The 26,323-nt window shown below is 38.6% G+C and overlaps 3 protein-coding genes across 9 annotated transcripts in view; 2 read left to right on the top strand and 1 right to left on the bottom strand.

Annotated features, from left to right (window-relative positions):
- The window catches only part of COG5 (component of oligomeric golgi complex 5), a 266,210-nt gene extending 259,630 nt beyond the window's left edge, over positions 1–6,580 (bottom strand). The window contains exons 1-2 of the mRNA XM_057733615.1: positions 6,426–6,580; positions 1,169–1,308 (exon numbers count right to left, since the gene is read on the bottom strand). Of these exons, the coding sequence (XP_057589598.1) occupies positions 1,169–1,308; positions 6,426–6,519 (234 nt within the window). The 5' untranslated portion in view covers positions 6,520–6,580. The remainder of the gene's footprint in view (positions 1–1,168; positions 1,309–6,425) is intronic.
- Positions 6,581–6,656: 76 nt separating this feature from the next.
- On the top strand, positions 6,657–22,276 carry DUS4L (dihydrouridine synthase 4 like). 4 transcript variants are annotated; one of them, XM_057733624.1, is made up of 7 exons: positions 6,657–6,725; positions 11,718–11,854; positions 15,680–15,801; positions 18,033–18,150; positions 19,200–19,322; positions 20,265–20,491; positions 21,188–22,275. In XM_057733624.1, the coding sequence occupies exons 2-7, from the start codon at positions 11,739–11,741 to the stop codon at positions 21,445–21,447; spliced, it is 966 nt and encodes a 321-aa protein (XP_057589607.1). In that variant the 5' UTR covers positions 6,657–6,725; positions 11,718–11,738; the 3' UTR covers positions 21,448–22,275. The 4 variants fall into 4 exon arrangements, with proteins under 4 accessions (XP_057589607.1, XP_057589605.1, XP_057589604.1 ...); XM_057733622.1 differs by having other exon boundaries at positions 6,667–10,453; XM_057733621.1 differs by having other exon boundaries at positions 6,667–11,854; positions 21,188–22,274.
- A 1,446-nt stretch (positions 22,277–23,722) lies between these two features.
- BCAP29 (B cell receptor associated protein 29) overlaps positions 23,723–26,323 on the top strand; it is a 41,300-nt gene continuing 38,699 nt past the window's right edge. For 2 of the 4 annotated variants that reach the window (XM_057733629.1, XM_057733627.1), the window contains exons 1-2: positions 23,983–24,068; positions 24,505–24,611. In XM_057733629.1, the coding sequence (XP_057589612.1) occupies positions 24,520–24,611 (92 nt within the window). In that variant the 5' untranslated portion in view covers positions 23,983–24,068; positions 24,505–24,519. Of the gene's footprint in view, positions 23,815–23,982; positions 24,069–24,504; positions 24,612–26,323 lie in introns of those variants that run through there. The other 2 variants (XM_057733628.1, XM_057733630.1) reach the window with 2 other exon arrangements.

Below are 26,323 nucleotides of genomic sequence, written 5' to 3'. Positions count from 1 at the left end.
TAAATTTTTACTGATTCCTTCAGAGACGGTACTACATGAAAGAATAAGGAAAATGCCAACCAAAAAAAGGCAGAAAAAATTTCAGGTGGCTCCTGCAAAAAACTATTCCCTGAGAAACTAAGGCAGAATTAAGTGCATTTTCCCCTGCTCCCATAAACACTCTGTACTATTCTATTTAAAACTGGCATCACTTGCCTGTCATCATTTCTGTCTGTATCTGCCACTGGTCTGTGAATCCTTAGAGAGCCAGGAAATACGCTCATTTTTCTATCCCCATAGCCTAAAGCAAAGCCTGACAATTAAAACTGTCTTACAAATGTTTCTCAATAAACATTGATCTCTAATTATCTAATCAGAATTTTAGAGTTAAACTGACCTTAGAAGTCATCCTGTCCAAACCAAGCCGCTCTTTTAATTGATAAAGACACAAAAAATTTAAGGGAACGTTTCTTATACTAGATCTAGGTTTCCTGCTAAATACTTCATTTATTCATGCAATCTGTTCATTCATTTAAATATTTAAGTGTCTACTTAGAAAGAAAGGCAGCACTAGGAAGTACACCATAAAACCACCCTATAAAAATCACAGAATTGTAGAAGAGGAAGGAACCGTCAAGATTTTCTACAATATCCACTTCTCCCTTACTGACTCCAAAAATTCACTCCATGGATTTTTTTTTTTAAAGCATTACATGATATGAAAACAGCCCAACTGAGATTCAGACCTATCTCCTAACTCTCCTCATTGTGTTCTATCCACCGCAAATTTATTAACTTTCTGTAATTTCATCAAATGTTACATTTTGTGCTCATAAAATGTGAACTGCTGATGGGAACATCCCAGTTTCTTACTCACACTATTCTGCTTCCAAAATTCCATTTTCTATTGTATTTATCAAAGACATCCTATTTTTTGCCTACCTATATTCTCTCCACGTCAGTTAAGATGATGAAAACAAAGTATGAATAAAAGGTTTTGGAGAGATGGGTGTATCCATTTTTCAACTACCAAAAAGTAGTTTACAGAAAACTTTTCAAAGATATACTTGGAAAAATACACATTTGTTCACGTAAATACTCATTTAGATTAAATAATAAAAGGATTATAAAAATGATATATTATCACTCTGGGCTGAATAATTTGTATGATCCAGAAGACTGGAATTACCTGTAAGTGCAGTTCTTTATCCAACTGACTGATTCCTTGGGCAAGTTTTGCTAGTTGTTCAGCAATTACAGCTTGATGAATAGATTGAGAAGTGTAAGTCTTTACATCAAAGTCTTCATTTAAAAAGTCACTATAACACTCTGGGAAAAAAAAAATAAGAAAAAAATCCTTATTAACTACACTGCATTAAACCACAGATACTAAACAACAGAACCATTATAATCACAGTAACATATTTTAAGGTCTTTCTATACACCAGAAACTACTGAAAAGGCTTTCTGTTGTAAATGAGAAGAAAGAGGTAGTAGCAACGGCAGAAGAGAGTGATAGTATTCACTAAGAATTTATTATGTCAGGCACTGATCTAGGCACTTTATATATACTAACTCAGTCAATATTCACACAGCGCTGTTGGAACTATCATTCTCCCCATTTCACAGGTGAAGAGACAGGCACAGACAGAGCATGCAACTTGTGCAACCTCACGGTCTGAACCCAGGCAGTCTAGCTACAGGGCCCATGCTCTGGACTGCTATGCCTACTCCTAACGGCTAGTTTTTAATCAGTGAGTCAAAAGGAAAATATTAAGTAAATGATTGAAAAAAAAAACAAAAAAACTACTAACCACAGCTTTTAATACAAGAAAACAAGGTCACTGAAAATAACAATAGGAAAATAGACTGTATTTCATAATTATGGTGCCCAATATCTCCAAATTGATGCACAAATACTGTTATAATAAAGTGAATCTGAAATTTTAATAGAAGCAGGCAAATACAAACTTACAGGTATTACTGAAATTTTGGATTTATGGGTGAAATAAGTAAATTGAAAGAGAAACCATGTTGAAAGTAAACACTTCAGAGAAAGAAAAAAGAGGGACTTCCCTGGAGGTCCAGTGGTTAAGAATCCAAGCCTCCATTGCAGTGGGCAGGGGTTCGATCCCTGGTCGAGGAACTAAGATCCTGCATGCTGCGCGGTGTGGCCAAAAAATACATAAAAATATTTTAAAAGAGAAAGAAAAAAGAAGTGATGCTAGATATTAAGAAGATATCTTTCTGTATAGAAATCCACAAATTTGTGGGTGAAAGGAAAATGGAGAGAATTATGAATTAAAAACAGATACACAGAAGTGAAGTCAATATACGTATAAACGATTATCTCCTAGGCATATATGGTACATATAGGTAAGACTGCCTTGACAGAGATTACGAAACTAACAAGCCATAGAGTACTTACAAGAAAACTTCAATTGTCTACATCCACTATAATATATGCTCCACGAGAGCAAGATCTTTGTTTTGTGTACTACCACACCCATAAAGCCTGAACAATGCTTGACACATGGCAGGTGTACAATACTGGTTGAATGAGTTAATCTATATATCAGCTGGAAGTATCATTCTGCTAAAAGCAAAGAATCATTCTTGACTACTCTCAAGGTGTAGTGGAGTGAAAGAAGGAAATTGCTACATTGGCCGTAATTCTGAGAACCCCATCTCCTTCGAGTTTGCTAAGTACTTCTCAGAATTAAGGATCCTGTCAGACAGACAACTGCAGAAGGCTATTCCAAGACGGAAAGTTTAGAGGCAGCAAATGCAATAGCACATTTTGAGGAATAAGGATAATACTGACTTCAGCATGTCTAGATCACAGTGTGTGTTGAGCAGAAAAGGTAAAGAATGATAGGATTTGAGGCTCCAAAGGAAGGTTGGGGTGCAGTTTGAAAAGAGGCTGGTAAAACATCCAAAATGTTCAGACCATATCTCACTTAAGGTTCTAAAGCCAAGAAAGAGCTCTGTCAGTCTTGTGTTGCGGAACAGTTTCTGGCAGCAGTATGGAGGATAACTGAAAAGGGACTAGCCACACGGCGGTGTGCTGGGGCTGGCCTGGATTGGCTCCTGAGAGCCAACTGTTAACCTTTTGGGAATTGTGTGAGCCAGCTGACATCACATGTAGGTATCTTAAAAATGACCATGGTAAGGATACTTACACCATGAAAACTGGCATACACCACAAAATCAGGGCTTTTTCTATTTTCCAAGAAAGCCAATTTACCATGGAATAAAGCCACAGAGGCCAGTAAGGTGCTATGTTAACAGTCCAAGTGACAGGATGAAGACTGAGATAGTGGCACCAAGAATGTCAAGGAAGAGACAAATTTGACAAATATTCAGACACAATAATGTATAGGACTTAGAGACAAGCTGAAAAGTGGGTGATTAGGTAGACCAAGAATTAAAGGATGATTCCCGAGTTTCTTGACTAACTGACATAGGGAATTGAGTTCTGCATGAAGTAGCCCACCAGGAATCTTGGCATAAAGATGAACATGAATGTGCCCCTGCCTCCAAGGAACTAACTTACACGGGAACAAGCACACATCTAACTTACCACGTGCAATTAACAGTAACAGAGAAAAAGGTTAGAGGAGAGGGGTTTAAAAAAAAATTCATTTCACTTTTTCATGTGTGGAGCCTATTCTATTTGTCCATACATATGTTTTTACATGTAGAATTAGTAGTGCTTGTTCACTATCAAGATAGAAATGTCCAGTAGAGAGTGGTTTTATAGCTCCGAAGAGCGGTAAAGGCTGTATATGTGTATATTTGTATACATAATTTAATTTTCATACCATGAAAAAAAAGACCAGATGATTTAGGAAGACATTTTAGAATGCACGCACAAAAAAGGGAAACTGAGGACAACTGAGTTCAGCAGCAGGAAAACACCAAAATTTGGAGGTAGATAGAAAAAAAAATGAAAGCAATCAAAGAATTTGTGTTCAGAGAGAAACATAAACAGGAGAGAATGGCAAAAACCAAAAGCAGCAGCTTAAACAAAGTAGTCAGTAGTGTCAAAGATCATACAAACGCAATGAAGGCTGAATACTGGCCACTGGATCTGGCATCTAAGGACAGACTGTCCTTAACGCTTCTCTTTTATAGTTTACTCATTCCTACAAGAGGCACATCAGAAACACCTCACAAAATTTCAAACTATGCATCTGCTCACCAACCCTATCAATCCTATCCTCTACCACTGGCAGAACCCTAACATAGTGAATCACTGTTACTGATGGAAATGTTTAATTCCTTAGCAATCTTGCAGCTGCGCGGGGGGCGGGGGAGTGAACCACTGAATTAGGGGCAAAATGAAGATGACAAGCATCTAAAGAAAGCTGAAAAAAAGCACTTAGAATTAGAAAGTTAAAAAACAAAACAACAACAACAACAAAAATACATGGAACTCACAAGCCATATGAGGAATGTATTAAGGAAAGAGTCAAATCCTTTCCTAAGTTCAAGTAAGATAAGGACCAAAAGAGTGTTCACTTGATTTATCCACAAGAGAGTCACTGGAGACCTTGGCAAAGCGATTTCAATGGCATAGAATGAAGGTAACTGGATCCCTGAGGAGAGAGGAAGAAAATCCAGAGCACCAAAAGAAGGCACTGTCCTTAGGAAGGAATGGCAACTCCACTTCCTCTGCAATTGAAAAAACAACCAGAAAAGAAGGAAGAAAGGTTGGCTGCAAGTTCAGGCTTAGTTTATAAGTTTAAGGGCAAGAAATGCCTTGAGGAAGTTCATATCCGATAGATACTTTTTTTTTTTTTTTTTTAAGGGAACTTGAAAATCATTTGTTGAGCTTGAAGGGAGTGTTTTAAAGAGAGTAAATATGTAAATAATTACTGTGGAAGATGGGAAAGAACTAAATAGGAAACTACAGAAAGCAGAATTGAGGACTATTTACCCTTCAAAAACTGATTACAATTCCTGGAATGCATCCTACTAAAATAAATACCCATGTGTGGTATGTACTGTTTCTTCCACTTCACCTGGGGAAGTTCTATTTACACTTCAAAACCAACTCCATCTAGAAAGGCTTTCCTGACACTCCCCTAGCCATTCCCAGTTATCATCCTCTTTTATATTAATGTTTTACTTCGTATACAATTCTACTGCTACCCTTACAACACTATATTACAATGTCTACCTTTACAACTCTACAGGACTATTTCCCCTACCAAAATGGTGAGCTACTTGAGGGTGGGAAATGTATATATATCAGGTGCTCAAAACTTGGTTTAACTGAATTTAAATTAAGATACAAAGATGCATTAGTCAGAGATCCTAACCTAGAGAACACTATCTATTATAGTTCAGAAAACAACATTTGTAAGTTTTGACAGAGTATGTAAATTATAATCAGAAGACAAGTAATTAAGGGCAATAATAAAACATACAACGCAGAAAACAAACAGTAATTTAGAACTTAATTTCATTCACTTATAACCTATTTTGGTCTACATATGTGTGCATATGCTTCTTACCGAGATGTTCAATTTTTAAAAAACACTCTGCACCTACTGTAGGCAAGGTGCTATTAACTCGGCAGAATATAAAAAGGAGTTTTACAATGCAGTAGAAAAGATGAAGTACACAAATTACTGTAATACAAGGTAGAATGTGATGGCGATTCCGGAAGAAAATTAAGAACAGATAAGAAGGGTCTTAGAAATCTGAACTGCATTCTGAAGGAAAAGAGATTTGGGGCATATTAACTTCATTAATATATTTTCATGTGCTTCTCAAATGTACTCTAACTTTTCTTATTTCTAGCAACTTCTGTCCAAAACTATCAATAAACTTGATTGCTATATTCAATACACGTGATTAATCCCAGCCTGCATGAATGTTCCGAACCCTCCTCCACATATGGTTGTGGCTTAAAGACTTGTAAAAAAAAACAAAAACAAAAACAAAAACAAGCGAGCTTGTAAGTAGGGCCACCTGTGCAGTCCAAAAATCTGCTAACGGGGAGATGTTTCCAACTCTACTTAAAAATGAAGTCCCCTTCATTAAGCGCTTGTCATCTGTTCTAGGTCTTACACTTTGCATGGAATCAAACACTTCACCCTTTGGTCAAGAACTGCAGCAGCAGTAGGTCACCGGGTGCGGGAACTCGGGACATCAGCGAAGCCTCAGGAGCGTGGAGGGTAGAGTTGAAATGAGTTGCCTCCAGAAATCAGGTGTCCCCAGGACACCCGGAAGGGAAGGGGACAGCAAGTCCCTAGGGGAACAGGTTGGCGAGGCCAGCACCCAGACACCAGGGGGCCGGGCGGAGGGGAGTGGTCACCTCGAGAACGGAAAACTTTCTGCAAAACGACGGGTTGAGTCCACCGCCCAGGCCCTGGTGCGGAGCAGGACAGTGCCCCCCGCCAGACCCACGGCCCGGCAAGACCCTGACTCCTTACCGTCCTGCAGGAGCTCCCGGACAGTCGCTGCAGCCGCCCCGGAGCCCAGAGGCCCATGGCCAGCCACAGGAACGCCGCGGTCGCCACCTTCCATGTTGGCAGGTGCCGGGGTGATGGCGTCAGCGGCGGCGCGCCCCGCCCAGGTGATGACGCAGAATCTCGGCGCCGCCCGCTCCGCTCCGCCCAGTCCAGCCCGCGGCTCCCAGCAGGCCTGGAGAATCCGCTCTGCTGCTGTTGCTGCTGCTGCTGCTGCTGCTGCTGAACCGACCCTAGCTGGAAGCGGCGTGGGGCCCGGAGCAGGTGGGCGCGGAGGGCCCAGGGCACCCGGGAAGCCGAGGTCGTGGGGCCGGCGCTTTCCTCCGTCTCCCGCCGGAGCCCTGGGGCTGGCGGCGTTCCCGGGGCGGAAGACAAAGTGAGCGCGGGAACGTGGCCGCAGCGCTCACCTGTAAAGCAAGTATTTAACCTAAGAACAGGCCTCTCGATGGAGGCACAAGAAGACAGCGGAGGTTTCTGGGAGCTTCGTGTGCTCGCCACAAGCGCAGCTGGCGGGCGTTAATGGCTACCCACCTGTATCTATCACGTGCCTTGCTTCGCATTCTTGGGGTAAAGGCAGGCGGGAAAAGCTTGGGGAGGAAAGTTCCAGGGATGAATAGTGGGGAGAATTAGAGAGAGTCGGTTAAATAGGAAGACAGAACCAGGACTAGATAACTGGGACTCAGTCTCTGCTTATCCTTCCATGAGACAGTGACCTCAGGCTTTTTTTACTGCTTAGTTTCAGCCACGTGTCCTGAGCGACCCCAGACTTTTCCTTATTATAAATTGATGGATTTTCCATCTCTCAACTAACAGTATTGGAGCTGTAAAATCATCAAGTTAGTTCCCGTTATAGCTTCTCCGCTGTTACATGAGCAATATTCACCTCTATTTCTCCCACAATAAATACTAGTACCTGTTAACAAAGTCAACCACACATGTGCAAGAAGGTTAACCATTTCTAACGTAAAAAGACACGTTAACTTTTCCTTTGTATACAGTAAGTATGTACACAGGGAACCACTTTTTCCCAGTGCCAGAGGTGAAGTTTCTCTTGATTCAGCTAACAGAGTTTCGAGAATGTGATAATAGTTCTTACCTGTGCCAAACGGTGTTCGAAGTACTTTACAAGTCTAAACGTGTTAGATACAACTGAAGCAAGCAAGTTTCGGTACATTGTGTTATACTTTCTCTTGGCTTTGTAACAGAAGTTCTTTCCTAATATAATTTGATTTCAGTCATGGTGTGAATAGGATTGATTGTTCTGAATGGAGGTCTCACAAATTGCCAAGGGCAGTGTGCTCAGACTCTCGTTAGGTTTCATTATAATACACAAAATTTGACTTTAATTTTTTAATATTGATGATGAATAAGCATTATCTTTGAATTATGGGTGGTTTTGCCTTGCCTGGCTTTTACATTGAAAAGTTTTAGAAAAGTTGCATAATACGCATTCATTCAATGAAGAGTTTTGAGCCTCTACTACATTTACTAGCATGAGTGTACAAACATTAGACTCAATCCCTGTTTTATCCCAAAGGAGCTTAATAAGTAGGTAGAAACCCATTTAAACAAACAGTAGTACCAGGTGCTTTGGAGGATGTGGCTTTATTTATTCTCACACTTGGCTGAACGTTAAAATCACCTGGAGAGCTTTAACAACCACTGGTGCCTACGCACAAAGATTCACATGTAATTGCTCTGGGGAATGGTGTGGGCATCCTGCTTCTTAAAATCTCCCCAGATCATTCTAATGTACAACCAAGATTGACAGGTACTGATTTATTCATTCAGCAAATATGTATTAAGGGAGGCCTTCTTTGTGCCATGCACTGGGACTGCAAGAGTGAATAAGTACCACCTGTTGCACATGGATACATACCTCTGGAAAGGTAGAAATTCAGTTATGCAAGATCAGGGAACAAGTGCACTGATTACAACAAATTTCCCCTGATACTCTATGGTCTTTTGATCTGTTTAGCTAGCTACCATCATACAAATTAGACTTGTCATATTACTTTTAACTCTGCCTTGCATAATTACTGTTTTTGGGTAATTATTTTTAAGCTCTGTACTTGTTGCCTGTCAAACCTTTGTAGAAATGACATACCCAGTAGGGTGATGCTAGCTCAGTGCTTCAAGATGATCTCTAATGCTTACAACCTAGATGGGCAATCCTTGAGTGTTCTTCCTCCTGGCTCCTCCTTGTTACTCAAATGTGGCTTCTGTAGTTTCCAATCACTATGCGCTTTCCCTCTGACGTGGTACGTGACAATCAGGAAAGGTCCTTCCTGGTACCAGGGGACAAAAACCACTAACTATGGACACCCTGACTCATGATCAGCAATGCTTTCGAGGAAAGAACTTGATCAAAAGAGGGAAATGTGAAAACGAATAAAAGAAAACTTCGTTTAAAATGGAGTCAGGAAGGCCTGAAAGGAAAGCTCTCACGTGTGCACCGCTTGTGGCTGCCTGCATAACCAGCAGGAAGAGGAACAATAAAAATTGTTTTAACAACAACAAAAGAATGAATAAGAGTGAGATTATTCTTGCTTAAGTCACAATGACCTAGTTGCCATTGGACACTTTTTAGTCTTTACCTCACATAACTCTTCTGTAATGTTTAAGATGCTTATCTCCTTTCTCCTTCATAATACTATCCCCTCTCTTGCCTTTCTCTATCACGTTTCAGGTTTATTCATCCCAGATCCAGAGTTCATCTCTCTGTCTCCTTTACATTCTTTTTTTTTTTTTTTTTTACTTAAGTGTTGGTGCTTCTAAGAATTTTTACAAGATATGGCATCCATAAGTACTTTTTCTATGTTTTTAGCTTCAATATATTACCTGAAGGTTAAAGACTCTCAATCTATAGCTCTAGCTTTTTTTAAGCACCATATCTGTATAACCAGTTATGAGGCATTGCCACCTGGAAATCATCTGAGCACCTCAACTTCAATGTGCACAAGCATGGACTCATGTTTTCCTGCCAAAGCTTTTTCCTCCTTCTGGTTCTCTGACTCATTGACTGAAATTGCTATCCACCCAGTCTCTAAAGCCAGAAGTGTACACATCATCCTAGAATTCTCTCTTACTATATAACGTGCTGTCATCAGGTGATTTCCACCTCCTAAATGTCTTGCTAATTTATTTTTATTTCTAAATAGCTCCTAAATGTGTCCCCTTTCCTCTATCCTCATTCCAAGAGTCCCAGATCAGATAATCATTACACATGGCTTGGTCTACTACAGTGGCATCCTTACTGATATTTTACCAACAGCCCTAACCTCTCCAGTGAAATCCTTCTAAATCAGAAATCTGAACATGTCATTTCCCTGCTAAACTTATTCAATTACAACTAGTATACAAGGAGAGACAACTTACACAAAAATATACGCCCATGGAAGTATGTCATATGCACAAGTTAACACATTGAGTGTATATGTAAAAATCACCCACAGAGGAAGTGTCCAAGAACCAAGGCCCTACAGTATAAAATCTGAAAAATCTTAATCTGATGTATAAGGCCCATTGCTATCTAGGCCCGCTCATGCCCTCTCTAGTCTAGTTACAGCTTAAGCAATGCTGAACTATTAATGGCTCACTGAAAACATCAAGCATTTTCATGCTGCTATGGCTTTATATGTGTTGTCCTCTGTAACTGGACACTTCCCCATCTCCCATGTAGTGTCGGCTCAAGCTTTCCCTCCTCCATTGTTGACTTCCCTCACTTCTCCAGACAGTCATTTCTACAATGCTTAAATTGTGTTTGAGTGTATTAGCGTTATTGTGTTGTATGTTTGTCTAATATGTTTTTAAGGACACAGAAAATGTATTTTCATCTGTGTTCCCAACATGTAGCAGGAACTTAATATTTGTTGAGTAAATAAAAATAAGATCCACTGGGATTCTGAGAAGATTGTCGGAGTCATCAGGATGGAGGATTATGAGTACAGAGACTATGAGGCAATGAAGATGGGCTCAAGATTTAATTGAAGGTACCATTTAGTTGACATATCTGTAGGAGTTGGAGAGTGGAGGACAAGCCCCAAGTTTCTGACTTGAGTGTGTAGGGATGGATACCATAACCAGGATCTGGAATGCAACAGGTTTGATTCATGAAAAGGCAACTACCTTTCTTTTGCTTTATGCTTTATGTAGGTGGCTAACATCTTTCTAATCATGAATTTTTATTAAAATAAGCTTAGTAACTCTCTAATTGTTATTAGGTCAAACAATAAACAGTGATAAACTGATGAACAGTGACCAATAAAACTAGCTTATCTTATTCCAGCTGTACATTCTACCTAAGGGGATTGACGTTATTGGTTTATATTTAGGTTATAACAGTACTTTCAGGATTAGCCAAACAAAAAATTGCATATTGAGCAATTAGACCTTTCTAAAGTTGGCCCATATTTGTTTTTAAGTTGCTACAGCCAAAATTGGAATATGGAAAGCAGCCAACACCATGAAATGATAGGATTTTAAGTATAGCAACTACAAGACACTTAGGAATTAACCTAATTTAATCTCTTGTCCCTCTTTGGGTGTAATCGTGATTTACTATACAATTACATGATTACAATTGAGATTCTCATGAAATGATGTTCATGAAACATTTAAATGTTTAAAAATAATAAAGGTTTGTTTGCCTTCTGATTCAAATGAAAAGATTGTGATTTGAGAATAAGAGTAAAAAATATACCAGTATATCTTCTGTAATGCTAACTACTTAAAGTTGTTGTGTTACTGCCATTCAACTTTCCTGGATAAAACCAGGTATTTTAAAGTGCCAGACATATATAGTACTATATATGAAATGATTCAGATCAAATTTCTTGGTTAATCAATGCTGAACAAAGTAAAATGGAAAAACTAAAAACATGGAAAATCATAACATGTATTCTAGGAAAGCATCTTGTAGTTTTCCACATCCTGAGCATTTATTAATTTGAGCAGAAAATGTTACTACACTTAGCTAAGTATAGAATTTCAAAACAGTGTTTGACTTGAACAAGCTTAATTTGTACAGAATATGAATGTCATAATTTCACAGTGTGCTGAGAACTATCCGTGACTTATAAATAGAGGCAGAATTCAATAGTATCCTATTCGATACTGTGAAAAGAAGCTAAGAAGATTCCTAAGCACACAAAACCTGATGAAAAATACGTGTTCTTGGCAGTTGAAATTGTAAGAATGATGGGATTCTTCAAGTGAAAGTGCCTTTTATCTGTGCAAAGTGATTGTCTTTTTCAGATTTGAAACAAATCTGTATTCATGAAGAGTGACTGCATACAAACCACAACATGTCAAGAAAGAAAAAAGGATCCAATAGAAATGTTTCATTCTGGGCAGCTGGTAAAAGTCTGTGCCCCAATGGTGCGGTATTCAAAGTAAGTATTTGTTAAATGGTTAATGAGCTTAGGTGTGATTTCCTTTTTACGCTCTGACTTTTTAAAATTAAGACCAAGGTGTAGAGAACAAACATTTGGACACCAAGTGGGGAAAGTGGGGGTGGGGGTGGGGATGGGATGAATTGGGAGATTAGGATTGCCAAATATGCATTACTAATAAGAAAGAAAATATCAAATTGTACACTTTAAATATATGCAGTTTATTGTATGTCAATTATATCTCAATAAAAGTTCTTTTTAAAAAAAAAAGGAAAAAAAAAAAGTAAGACCACCCTGCTATATGGGATCTTCAAACACGTAGCTTTGGGACCAGGATCCAGGCTTGAGTCCTGGTGTTGCCACCTGCCTGGTATGTGTATGATCTAAGTGGTCAGACAGTATTTGTCTTTTTGAGACTGGCTTATTTCACTGAGGATAATATCCTCAGGGTTCACCCATGTTGTACCATGTATCAGAATTTCCTTACTTTTTAAGGCTGTATAATATTCCATTGTATGTATATACTACATTTTGTTTATCCATTCAGCCCAGCTTGAGTTGCTTCCATCTTTTCTCCTGTGAATAATGCTTCTATGAACGGGGATATATAAATATGTTTTGAGACCTTGCTTTCAATTCTTTGGGGTGTAAGCCCAGAGGTGGAATTGCTAGATCATATTTTTTTTATTTTTTTAATTTTTTGGGGGGTACACCAAGTTCAGTCATCTGTTTTTATACACATATCCCCGTATTCCCTCCCTTCCTTGACTCCCCCACCCTCGAGTCCCCCCCACCCTCCCCGCCCCAGTCCTCTAAGGCACCTTCCATCCTCGAGTTGGACTCCCTTTGTTATACAACTTCCCACTATCTATTTTACAGTTGGTAGTATATATATGTCTGTGCTACTCTCTCGTAGATCATATTTTTAATCTATTGTTAATTTTTGAGGAATTGTCCTGCCATTTTCCATAGCAGCTATGCCATTTTACATTCCTACCAGCAGTGCACAAGAGTTTCAGTTTCTCAGCATTCTCATCAACACTTGTTGTCTTCTGGGGTTTTTGTTTTTGTTGTTGTTGTTGTTGTTGTTTTAATAGCCATCCTAATGGATGTAACTTATCTCGTGGTTTTTATTTGTATTTTTCTAGTGACGTTGAGCATCTTTTCATGTGCTCATTGGCCATTTGTATATCTTTAGCGAAATGTCTCTTCAAGCCCTTTGCCCATTTTTGAATCAGATTGTTTGGTTTTTTGTTGCTGCAGTTTTTTGTTTACTCTGGAGTCTTGAGAGTTCTCTGTGTATTCTAGATACTACTCTTGTCAGTTATGTGGCTTGTATATGTGTTTTCCCAGCATGTAGCTTGTCTTCATCCTCTTTACAGGGTCTTTTGCAGAGCAAAAGTTTTTATTTAATGATGAAGTCCATTTTATAAACTTTCCCTTTTGCAAATTGTGCTTTTGTTGTCAAGTATAAGAAATCTTTATGTAGCTCTAGATATTAAAGATTTTGTCCTTTTTTCTAAAAGACTTCTAGTTCATAATTTACATTTAAGTTCATAATTTTTAATTAGTTTCTGTGTAAGTGTGAGACAGACTGAGGTTTGGGGTTTTTTGCCTGTGGGTTTCTATTACTCCAACACCATTTGTTGAAAAGGCTGTCTTTCCACTATTAAATTTATTACTTTTGCATCTTTATCGAAACTCAGTTGAGCATGTTTGTATGGTTCTTTTTCTGCATTGTCTGTTTTAATCCATTGATCTATGTGTCTGTCCCTCTGCCAATACCACACAATCTTGGTTACTGTAGCGATGTAGTAGTCCTGAAATTAAGCAAACTGATAAATCCCACTTTTTCAAAGTTGTTTTAGCTATTCTAGTTCCTTTGCCCTTCCAAATAAAGTTTAGGATCATTTTTTCTATACCTACAAAAGAAATCTTGCTGGAATTTCCATAATAATTATATGAAATATGCATCTCAATCTGGGGAGCATTGAATTCACTGCTGTGTTGAGTCTCCTCATGAACACAGTATGTCTCTGCATTTATTTAGATCTCCTTTGATTTCTTTCATCTGTGTTGTATAGTTTTCAGCATACAAATTCTGTACATATTTTGTAAGGCTTACACTCAGGTATTGTACTTTTAATTTCAGTGTCCATGTGTTCATTGCTGGTATGTAGAAATAAAATTGCTTTTTGTGTGTTGATCTTATGTTCTGTGAACAAATGCTTTTTCTGCATCAATTGATACAATCATGTGATTTTTCTTTTCTTTAGCCTGTTAATATGGTGGATTACAGTGATTGATTCTGAATATTGAAACCTGTTTTAACTAGCTTTTTCTGACACCACCACAGCAGGGGAAGGATGAGAAAGCAACACCTCATTACTCTCAGGTGGAGGTAGAAGTCTGGGTTTTCCACTTGGTTCTAGGAGGTTCCTCTTAGAAATTCCTTAGGATTGTCTAAGTAGACAATCATGTCATCTGCAAATAGAGATAGTTTTACTTCTTCCTTTTCATCAGATGCCTTTTTCTTTTTCATGCTTTATTGCACTGACTAGAAGTTCCAGCACTGTACTGAATAAAAGTGATGAGAGCAGACATATTTCCCTTGTTCTTGATCTGGGGGGGAAGTATGCTATCTTTCACCTATAGGTATAATATTAAGTGTAGAATTTTGGGGGGATATTCCTTATCAAGTTGAGAAAGTTCCCTCTATTCCTGTTTTTTTGAGAGGCTTTCTTTTTTTTAAATCATGATTCTGTTTGGTCAAATGCTTTTTCTGCATCAATTGATACAATCATGTGATTTTTCTTTTCTTTAGCCTGTTAATATGGTGGATTACAGTGATTGATTCTGAATATTGAAACCTGTTTTAACTAGCTTTTTCTGACACCACCACAGCAGGGGAAGGATGAGAAAGCAACACCTCATTACTCTCAGGTGGAGGTAGAAGTCTGGGTTTTCCACTTGGTCTCCTTTGACACCCTGGGGGCATGGGGCTCCTCATTACTGCTGAGCAGGGGTGAAAATTCCAGCTCCCCATGCAGGGGGTGGCCTGGTAACTGCTGGGCAATGATGAAAGTCCTGACTCTTCACGAAGCATGCTCTAACACTACTCCCAGGGGGAGGGAGAAGGGCCCCTCACGTCCAGGCTCCCCACTCGCTCACCACTGATGACCCTCCTTGTTACTGGCCTGCAGGGATTGAAGTCCCAGCTCCCTACCTGGCCTTCTCTGTCACCACCATAGAGGGGTGTTAGAGAACTTTGTGACAACTTTGGAAGGGTAGACGTCTAGGCTCCCCATTCGACCTTCACTTGTGGAGGTGAGGTCACAGTTTTTTCTCTGGTATTAGCCTGGAGTAGGGCCATTATTATCTAATAGCTTGCTGGGTTGCCCCTTTCTTGGCTCTTTGGCCAGAGAAAGCAGGCTTTTGCTGGGGCTGTTTCTGTCTGCACCCATTGCTATTTCCAGGTTGCCAAGTTCTTCATCTTCAAATCTGGGATATTTGAGGCAAAAAGAAAACCCAAGAAACTCATCATTGTCATTCCTTAGGTCCTGCCCAAGGTCACTGGCCTGTCTGCTCTCTTCTCTCCACCTTTCAGAGTTTCCTTATGTTTGTTTTGTATATAATATCCAGAGTTTTTAGTTATACTAAGCAGGAGGAATAGGGAAGGGTATGTCTACTGCATCTTCCCTTAGGCAGTAGCTGTTTAATAATTAACTAAATATTTAATAAATATTTAATAACTAAATTAAACTCTGAAGTATATGTGATTATGGTGCTTTCTAAATGCCTAATTAAAGTTTTATATGCTCACAGGTTGGCTTTTAGAACACTAGTAAGAAAATACAGTTGCGATCTGTGCTATACACCAATGATAGTTGCTGCTGATTTTGTCAGATCAATAAAAGCCAGAGACAGTGAATTTACCACAAACCAAGGTATGTGAAAGCCAGAGTTTGCTGCCTTTGTAAAACTTAAAAAACAAAACAAAAGAACTCAGCACTCTTGTCTAATCAGAGACAACACAGTTCAGAGGTTTTATTTTAAAATCTTTCAGTTTTATTTATGTTTTTAATGTTTTTTACAGTGTGTTTTTACTCAGTGCCTTGTAAACTATGGATAATAGATCAAAGTGTGAGTCAGCCTTCATTCAAGCCCCCATTCTCTCACCTGGCCTATTAGATTAGATTCCCATCTCACTGCCTCCAGTCTTATCCCATTCCAAACTATCCTCCACACAGCCCCAGGTGACCTCTCTAAAATGTAAATTTGATCACTTCTTTTCCCTGTTCACAATCTTCCTCAGATGTCTCATCATCTAAAACAGTGGTTCTTAAAGTGTGATTTCCCAGACCAGTTAGCATCAGCATTATCTGAAAACTTGTTAGAAATGGAAATTTCAGACTCCACCCCAGGCCTACTGAATCAGAAGCTCTGGGTATGTGTGCAGCAATCTGTGGTTTAAAACACCCTTCAGGTGATTCTGAGCTTGCTAAAGATTGAGAATCACTGACCTAAATAGTAAAATTCCAGCACCTGTGGATAATGTATAACGTTATTCATGATCTAGCCTCTTAATACGTGTTCTGCAGCTTTATCTTCCATTAGTTTCGACTTTATTCTTCAAAATACTAAGTTATTTTAAGTCCCTGAACATGCCCTAATCTCTACCTAGAATGTCCTTCTTAGCCAGGCCTAGCCCCTGATCCCTATCTCTGGGGAAGACAGTTCGTGCTTCTTAACACTCTAAAGTTATGACCAAGGAACTTTCCTAATCACCCTCCATCCATGTCCTGTCTCTTAAGCATCGGCTTTTTGTTGTACTTTATCCTACTGTACTGTAATTTCTTCCTCACACGCCTGTGTCTCCCACTAGACTATGGGCTTCTTGAGGGTTGGAATTCTTTCTTGTTGATTTCTATCCTCAGCTTTTAGCACAGTGTTGAAAGTATGTTTGACCAATAAATGGCTGTTAAATTGAAATTTTATAACTCTTGAGAAAGCACCCTAGCTACATCCTCAGGAAAAAGCAGATTCTCCTATCTCATGATAATCCTGTAAATCAGTGGATTGCCATAGAAATTCTGAGTCGGTAGAACTATAGTGATACCCAGAAATCTGCATTGTGGTAAACACCCAGTGAATTTCATACAGGTAGTCCTCAAAAAATACTTTAGAAAGTTAAAATACATCAATTCAGAAATAACACCCAAAGATAAGAAAAATGTGTCCTTTAAAAGCTAGGAAAGTTCTTAGACATTTGGCTATATTAAAATTTAGACTTTTATATGTAAGAAAAGAGCACAGATATACTCAAAGACAAAGTGACAACTGGGGAAAATGTTTAAATATTTTTGATGTTTATGATATATAGCAGAGCTAATTTCTGTGTTTTTTTAATTTAAATAATATGAAAAAGGAGCAACAGAAAAATTGCACATAGAGAACTGTGCAAAGAATATGGAGAGAGAGGCTACAAATAAAAAAATATGCTATTGGGTATACAGTATAGGATAAGTTGTAAGGAAACCAGAACTGTCATCCACATTGGTGTATATCTATATTGGTAAACTCTTGAAAGCAAATTTTGTAATATCTGAAAATGTTAGATGCCTTCCCAGCAGTCATACTCCTAGGAATTTACTTCATGCATATACTCAAAAAAGCATATATATAAGAGTATCTTCATCACAACATTGTTTGCAAGAGGCACAAATGAAAATCTATAGTTCATCCATCACAGTGGAATATGCCACTAAAAAGAGGAAAATAGGTCTGAATACAGGTCTCAGATATATCCAGGGGAAAACACAGTAGGGATAGCAATGCACATAGAAAGTTCACACTTGCTTAAATTTTATAGGTATTCATAAAATTGTTCTAGAATGCAGTAAGCTAATTCTCACCTTTGGGGAAGGGGTCTGTTTGGCAAGAGTGTTGTACTTTTCATTTTATCAAATTTTGTACTATTTGAAATTGTACCAAGTCTAAACTACATGTAATTCAAAATATTTTAATTATTTTAATGCTATCTTGTTTGAAAAGATGCTTCTTAGGCTAAAAATACTTATTGTCATTTTATCCTGTACCAACATTAGAATTTGGTATCTCGTGTGTGCGTGTGTGTGTGTTTCTGTGAATTTTAATGTTGAGCTATTCGTTTTATCAGGTGATTGCCCATTGATTGTTCAGTTTGCTGCTAATGATGCAAGAATTTTATCTGATGCTGCTCGTATAGTCAGTCCTTATGCGAATGGAATAGACATTAACTGTGGTTGCCCTCAGAGGTAAAGCTCAAAGAAGTTGGAAGAATTTTCAAAAAGATTAGGAAAAACTATGTGAACATGGTAAACTATCATTCTGGTATTCCAAAAATTGAAAAGTAAGGAAAATAGAGATAAAGAACTTGGGCTCTAAATAAGAAGAAAACATTAGGAAATATTATTTAGAAATACATGCAAAGATATTTCCTGATAACCACAACAATGTATAGACCCTTGACAAGTTTTTGTCTCACCTCACTACTAGACTTTTGTTTATGTGTGGATCGGCCTTGAACCTCATCCATAAGTAATTATGTGAGACTCTGATGTTTATAGCAGTCCCTAAAATGTATTTTTATTGCTATGTCAGACATACTGGCTCTAATCACTATGATTCTACGATTTGGGAGATCACCACTTGTTTTTTCTTACTTAATTTCAGTTATAAGAATACCTTCTTATAATTGCCTTTTCTTCCTATTCCATAGTTATTGGGTTGAGTCTGAGTAACTGGATGTTGACAGGATGAACTTAATTTGATGATAATATCCCTACCTTCCTGGCACTGTACTAGATTATCACTAATTCAAAATGTGTTCAAAGAGTAAAATCAAGGTTTTATGTATAGCAAAATCCAGATCAGATTAGACATATTTGTATACTCATTAGGAGAGTTCAGTAAGCTGTTTAGTGCTGTTGGAATGCTGTAAGCCAAAAATATCTTTCTACCCTTAAGATTAATAAAACCTCTTGTTATGTACAATAAACATCAAAATTGGAATTTAAAAAATCTGAAGTAATTGCTATTACAAATACTTAAATCTGTTTTGGTTGAGTGAGCTTTAATTTTCTCACTTGCCAGTTAAAATCATTTCCCCTAAGTACTTCTTGATTTGGGAACATGTTTTCCTAATCTTGATACACTTAGAAATGTTGGATCTATGAATTTTAAAAATCTGGTTCCATTCCAGATTGCTAGGTAGAGAAATAGATAAATGCACTTATTCTGCTTTTAGAATTATATCTTCTCTTCCAGCTGTTTACAATTTATTTGTTGTGTTTACTTTATGAAGGTGGGCCTTGGCAGAAGGTTATGGAGCTTGCTTAATAAACAAGCCAGAGCTTGTTCGAGACATGGTGAAACAAGTAAGAAATCAAGTGGAAAACCCCAGATTTTCAGTATCTATTAAAATAAGGTAAAGATAATATTTTAATCTATTGACAAGATAGTCCATTACTCAGGAAATAAGATAATATGCCTCTTGCCTGGAGGTGTGGAGATGTCTACTCTTAGTAAATAGGCATCTAGTATATGAAAATGTTGAAACAGACATTTAGTAAATGAATAGATACCATAATTTCTATTTATAATCCAAAACAATTTCTTCCGCGTATTTTTTAAATATCCCTTTATTATTAAAAATTAAAATTAAAATATCCCTTTATTATTAAAAACTCTCTCCCAAAATAAACTTTTCCCATGTACTATTGAATTAACTAATGCTAAGAAACATTCCTGATACCAAGAGTAGAAAATAGGAATAATATTTGCACTAAAATTTAACAATGAATTTAACAATGAAACTAAAAATTAGCTTTTTGGCAACAGGTTAAAAACATTTCAAGATAAATTATTATAATTCTCCCACTTGTGGATTGGAACATGCACAGCAAATATTAAGATAGCAGCTTTCAGTGCAGCTGTGATAGTACTTTTATTTTATTTTTTTATTCTTTTGGCTGCACCACGCGGCATGTGGGATCTTAGTTCCCCGACCAAGAATTGAACCCATGACCCCTGCAGTGGAAGCATGGTGTCTTAACCATTAAACCACCAAGGAAATTCCTGTGATAGTACTTTGATGAATCTTTCAGTTATCAAAGCCAAAAGAGAAGAGCACTAGGTAAAAGCTATTTGTCATCCTATTGTTGGCAATAGTGAAATAGCTAAATTCAAAGTCTTGAATGGGAACTGATTCCTGAACAAAACCTTACAGATAGCGGCACGTGGTGGTAATATGATTCAGCATAGCTAAACTAAATAATGTAATAGGTGAAATATTGTTCTATTTAGTTTATTGATGTTAGCATTAAGATTTGTGTGCTGTGAAAAGATAGATATGATTTTGAAATTATAGGATCCATGATGACGTTACAAGAACTGTAGATCTTTGTCGAAAGGCTGAAGCAACAGGAGTTTCCTGGATTACAGTCCATGGAAGAACTGTTGAAGAAAGACATCAGCCAGTTCATTATGAGGCCATTAAAATAATTAAGGAAAATATGTCTATACCTGTAATTGCTAATGGAGACATCAAAAGCTTAAAAGAAGCAAAAAATGTGCAGCATATTACTGGGACAGATGGTAAGAAATAATTACTTTAGTTTTTTAGTTTTTTAATTAGCAGAAAAATTAAAAAGTTGGGGTGGGAGAGTACTGTTAATGTGATTTTCATTATTTTCCTTTCAAATGGAGCCATATTTTCCTGTTTTACCGATTTAAGCTAAGCAAGTTACTAAAATGATATTAATCCTTCCACTTAGAAACAACAGATTATTTTAATTGGGGTAAATTAGTTCAGTTACTTCTCTGCCACCATCTCATCCAGTGAGTGACCAGGAGAGCCTATAGAACAGAAAAGAATTTGTGAATGCAAGATTGGTCATAGGAGCCAAAGGAACCCCAGACAGCTATGCAGTTTCATTATCCCCTTCACCTTTGGCATACCAAGCCCTGTGATACCTATTGCTGAATGAGAGAATGCAGATAAACTTAACTTCAAGTAAACCCAATTTATGACAATCCAGATTTACCCAAAAAAAAAAACAAACTAATTTTTTAATGTAGAAGTCTTTAAAATATAAGAAAAAAGTCTTATAAGTTCTTCTACACTTAATTGGTTTATAGAAAGTATCAAAATGAATTAAACTAATATAAGGGCATTGTGAAACCTTGTAATAATGCTTTATTTTTGAATATTCTCAGTTTGTTTCATTGAGTTTGACCCCATAACTATGAGTTCTTAATGTGTGGACAAACGTGGTATGCTTTACGTTGTAGGTGTGATGGTTGCAAGAGGACTCTTAGCAAACCCCGCCATGTTTGCTGGATATGAGGAAACACCACTGAAATGCATCTGGGACTGGGTTGACATTGCTCTTGAACTTGGAACTCCTTATATGTGTTTCCATCAACATTTAATGTACATGATGGAAAAGATAACTTCACGGCAGGAAAAAAGGATATTTAATACTTTGTCAAGCACATCAGCAGTCTTAGATTACCTTACAGACTCTTATGGGATTGACTGGACTTCCTAAATTATTTTCTATTTGCAGTGAAATCACCCAGCGTCACATCTTGGTTTTTACTTTGAATCAGTGGCTCTCAAACATTAGTATAAAAACAATGCCCTGACAGAATTTTTAAAAATCATTCCTAGACCCATCCTTAGAGATGTCTGATTCAGTAGATCTCTAGGGTGGACCCCAAAATACTGTTTTAAAGAAGACCCCAGGTGGTTCAAACATTGAAAAACATTGCTCTGAATCCTATTATGGATTTAAAAATGTGAGAATTTTTTTCTTAAAGAAATCATGTTTTTAACATTTTTAAATAAAACTTTATTTTAATACTAAAAGTATGACTCATGATATCTGTAAGTTAACATAAGATGTTTTAAATGAAAATAAGTGCAGAAAAGTGACAGAACAAATTCCAACATCTATATAAAATGAAAAGGACAAGAAATTTTGTATAGAATTGCATTCAGAGCTTAAATTAAAAGTTCAAGTTGGAAAATCAAACTGCTACTTCCTAATTCATGAATTACACACCTCAAGGTATTTCTTTTAAATTGTAACAGAAGTTAATTAGATGTGATGTTTTCTATAATTTATAACTAAGATTCCATGAAATTCTTTAAATGAAATTAAATGTTATATTTCGAGCTTTCTAGATCCTTAGAAGATTGAGAGCTTGGTAAATATACCTTATGTAAAATGAGAATATTAATTTCTGTCCCCCACATCTTACGTGTAAAAAATCTGGTCGCTAATCTGGAGATGATTACACAGGCTGGCCTCAGTGCTAGACCATTTTGTATATGGGACTTGAGCATCCAGAAACGTTGGTACCTGCGAGAGTCCTAGACCCAGTGCCCGACAGGTACCGAGGGACAACTGTGTATTTGAAATATTATTTCCTGGAAAATAGTAACCAGGTTTTATTTTTAATTTGAAATCCTAATTTTCATACCCTGTTTTTAGTAACGTTATGTTTATGCCTCCCAGCAGCTGATGATAATTTTAACTTTGAAGTTCCATGGTTTAGGGAATTCCCTGGCAGTCCAGTGGTTAGGGCTCCGCGCTTTGATGCTGTCAGCGCAGATTCAATCCCTGGTAGGGGATCTAAAATCCCCACAAGCCATGTGGTGCGGCCAAAAATAATTTTAAAAAAAATTTTTAAATAAAGTTCCATGGTTTGGGGATGTTGCTAACAGAATTTTGTTGGTGGTGAAATGTGCTACTGAAACCCTGTGTTGCCATGTATTTTTTTAAGGCACATTCTGTGCTTTCATTTTTCAATTAACGGATCTTTAAAGATAACTGGCTTTTTCATTAAATTTGAGTAGTACATTAGCACATAGGGAGCCGTAGTCAAAACTAAGTCACTTTTATGTTTGTAAATTAACTCTGAGGTGAATTATATGAGTGTTATAAGAGTGTTGTGAGGGCAGCAGCGTAATTAGAGTAAGGTACACAGCCTTTTGACGGAACCAGTGTAGGAAGGCAAGGCGTTCTAAACGCGTTTGACTTTTTTATTTAAGTTCCTATGGTTAATTTATGTTGCCTTTTTTTTTTCTGTGTAATCAAGTATACTTGTAATAAGGAACAAGAAAAAGCACTGAATTCAACATGGGTGGTTTTGCTTTCTTTTTTGGCCACAGGGGCAAGCGGGATCTTAGTTGCCCCCCACCAGGGATGGAACCCGAGCTCTCTGCAGTGGAAGCGCGTAATCTTAACCACTGGTCTGCCAGGAAAGTCCTTAAATGTGGTTTTATATTCGATAACCACCCCCTATTTTCACCATTTGTTTAATGTTTCCAAAATAATCGTCTCCAGGAGGATAATACTTTTATGTGCATTCCTGATATGATAACATTGAAAAAATAAACTTCAATAATTTGAGTGTTTTCACGCAATTTGAAAACCTGGAAGATAGTAACTGAAAGGATATACCAAACCCGCGTTGTTTTCCTTTCCAACCAGTCGCCGAACATCTCACCCTAAAGTGTATGGCTTCTTCCCAGCCCACGGACAAGGGCAGAAAATCTTACACGAAGTGTATGTTTGCACACTACCTGTCCTCCTACATTCTCAGAATAAAATGCGGCACAAGCACCCGATCCTGGCCTTTCTGTTTAACTATAGCTTAACTCCGGACAAACGGAACTGTCAAAGGTAAAATACAGAGCAGGAAAGGAGTGTTTTAACCACGTTCACGAGTTGGCAGCACCTTATCTAACCCGCCCGCCGCGGCGCCACTCCTTCTCCCCGGGTCCCTCCAAGCTCTTTCCCAATGTCTGTTAGCCTCACCCCTCGCACCCAAACCACACATCACTGGAAACGTTAAGTCCGCTCCCCTAGAGAAGTTGCGCTTGGAAGCCCCAAGCACCGGATCGAACAGTGAGTCAGCCTCTAGCCCCACCACAAACTAGACAACTATCACTGCTAATCATCCTGTTCGCGCCGCCTGGGATGTCGGCGGGGCCCGGCACCCGAGGCCGGCGTGGGGAGAGGGAGGCGGCGCGGCCGCGGGTGGGGGTGCGGGTGCGGGCGGGGGTGGGGCGCGCTCCCCTGCGCCCGCCGCGGCGTGTGACGTCCCGCGCGTCGGCGGGCGCGGAGCAGCGCGGGGAGGCAGCCCGGCGGCCGCAGGCGGGGTAAGGCCAGGCGAGAGCCCGGGGGCCGCGGGCCCCGAGGCGGCGTGGAGCGCGGGGTCGCGCCGCTCTCGCCGCGGTTGGACGGCGGGGCAGGCTCACCCCCGCCAGGCGTTCGCGGGGCGGGAGGGCCCCGGGCGCGGGCGTTAGTGGGGGTTGGCGTTGGGCTGCAGACGCCGCGGAGCTGGACGGAGAGCACGGCCGCGGTGCCGCCCGGGCCGCCGCGGAGGTGCAGACGCGGGCCTCCGGGCCCACCCTTGACCCGCTTCCTTCCCTCCCCTCAGCCCTCCCCGCCCCGGGTCCCTGCCGAGCGCCTCCCGTTTAGCGGAAGGTCGGACCCCGTAAACCTCCTGGCCGGAAACGTGGCGCCCTGGGGCCCTTCCTTAAACCGAGTTTTCTTTGAAAGGCAGCAGAGTAAAATAAGTGTTTCTCTATTTAGGTGTGAAAAAAAAAAATGACACTCCAATGGGCAGCAGTTGCAACTTTTCTTTACGCTGAAATAGGACTCATTTTAATCTTCTGTCTACCTTTTATTCCTCCTCAGAGGTAGGAGACTTTCCAGTCGTTACAACAATAAATATGAGCTCTTTGGACGGTATCGTGTGTTATGGAAAACGTTTTCTTAAGATTAAGAAGGTTGGGGTGCTCATTATATAAAAGGCCCTCTTTATAAACTCACAAACCAATTAGGTAATAGATAATGATCATATTAAAGTATCACTTTACATGAAACTTTTTATATGTGCAAATAACTCCCCCCCCCCCCCCCGTAAAAGAAGGGCCTAGTCCTTTTGGTTCTGTTGATTACAGATGTAATAAAGCAGTGTCATTCGTTTGACACCTGACTTATCGTTAGCTTTTGCTTTTGTTTTATTGCCCTGAATTACAGCAGTGAACTGAATAAAAGGAAGTGGATAAATGATGATGTTTACGGCACAGCATGATGCAGAAATGTTTCATTGGGGCAGTGGAATGACAATTTGGAAACCTAAGCCAAAAAGGGATTCTTAGTTTTCGCCTTATTTAATTCATTAGTATTCGTTTGATGACAATTTTACTACTTTATCCCGGCACAGAATTAATATATATTAAAAGTGCTAAATATGAAAAGTATCAGAACCACACATTAGCATTAGTTCCTTAGTAAAGCACCTTCGAAGATCTTTCAGTACTATTTCAATCGAAGCCTTGGCTCACTTTACCCCTGTAATAATCCACTTACTAGGAGTTCAGTTTTACAAGGGGACTTGATAGTGTGAATGATGAAATACACTTGTATAAAAATGTTGCAAGAAATTTGTTCACATAAAAGAAAATCTTTCATAAATGAGATCCTAGAGATAACTCACTGGAATTTACTAAGATCCCTTGACTGGAAGAGACTTATGAAAGTTTTTATCTTGACTCAGGGTCCAGTAGTCTTCCACAACTTTTAACTTGCTTCTTACCTACCTGGATTTCTACTCCTGTTTTTGTCTATCAGCTGTACCATCACTATTTTCTTTCTTAAAAAAGAAAAAATTGAATTATTATGTAGGAACGGGGCCTTTGAGATAATTTTATTCAGCCCATTCATTCTGTGGGAAAGTGGCCCAACTTAGGTCATCTGGCTGATCTACGGTAGATTTCGGACTAGAATCTGCCTTTCAGTCTAGTGCTTTTTCTGTTTCATCACCCTGTCTCTTATCCTGTTGATTTTGTTTCAAATCCTCAATATACTCTGTTAAGCTTTTTGGTAATACTTGCAACAATAGAATCCTATATTCAAGAGAAAGATATTATTTACAAACATCTGACATAAGGCTTAAGAATTTGCAAAAAATTTTTCTTTGTCAGTTGATCTTTTCTCCATCAAAACGGTCCATAAACTATGGATTCTTTTTCCTGCCAAATGTAATTTGTTCCTATCCTGATCAAGTATCTACTTGATAGATTTGTGTATATGTACACACATTATGTAAATATATCCTCATGGACAAATATACTTAAGAAAAATATATATGCACACAGACCATTTACCATATGTCCTTACCTTGTGTATCCACATTTTTGTTATCTTTTATATGTGTAATCACCATACTCTTCAAAGAAAAGACTGCAGTCTTCATTTAATTTGGGTGTCTACTTTTTTCTTACATACCCACTGGTTAAAGACACATGCTCAGAGGTCAGACTACCTGGGTTTATATCCCAACTCTGCATGTTAATGTATGACCTTGGGCAAGTTATTTACCATCTCTGGCCGGTTTCCTCATCTG

Source organism: Hippopotamus amphibius, chromosome 4 (assembly GCF_030028045.1).
Source record: "Hippopotamus amphibius kiboko isolate mHipAmp2 chromosome 4, mHipAmp2.hap2, whole genome shotgun sequence".
Classification (NCBI taxonomy): Eukaryota; Metazoa; Chordata; class Mammalia; order Artiodactyla; family Hippopotamidae; genus Hippopotamus; species Hippopotamus amphibius.
Note: the sequence above shows the minus strand (reverse complement) of the source record. Positions and strands in the feature narration are given on the sequence as shown.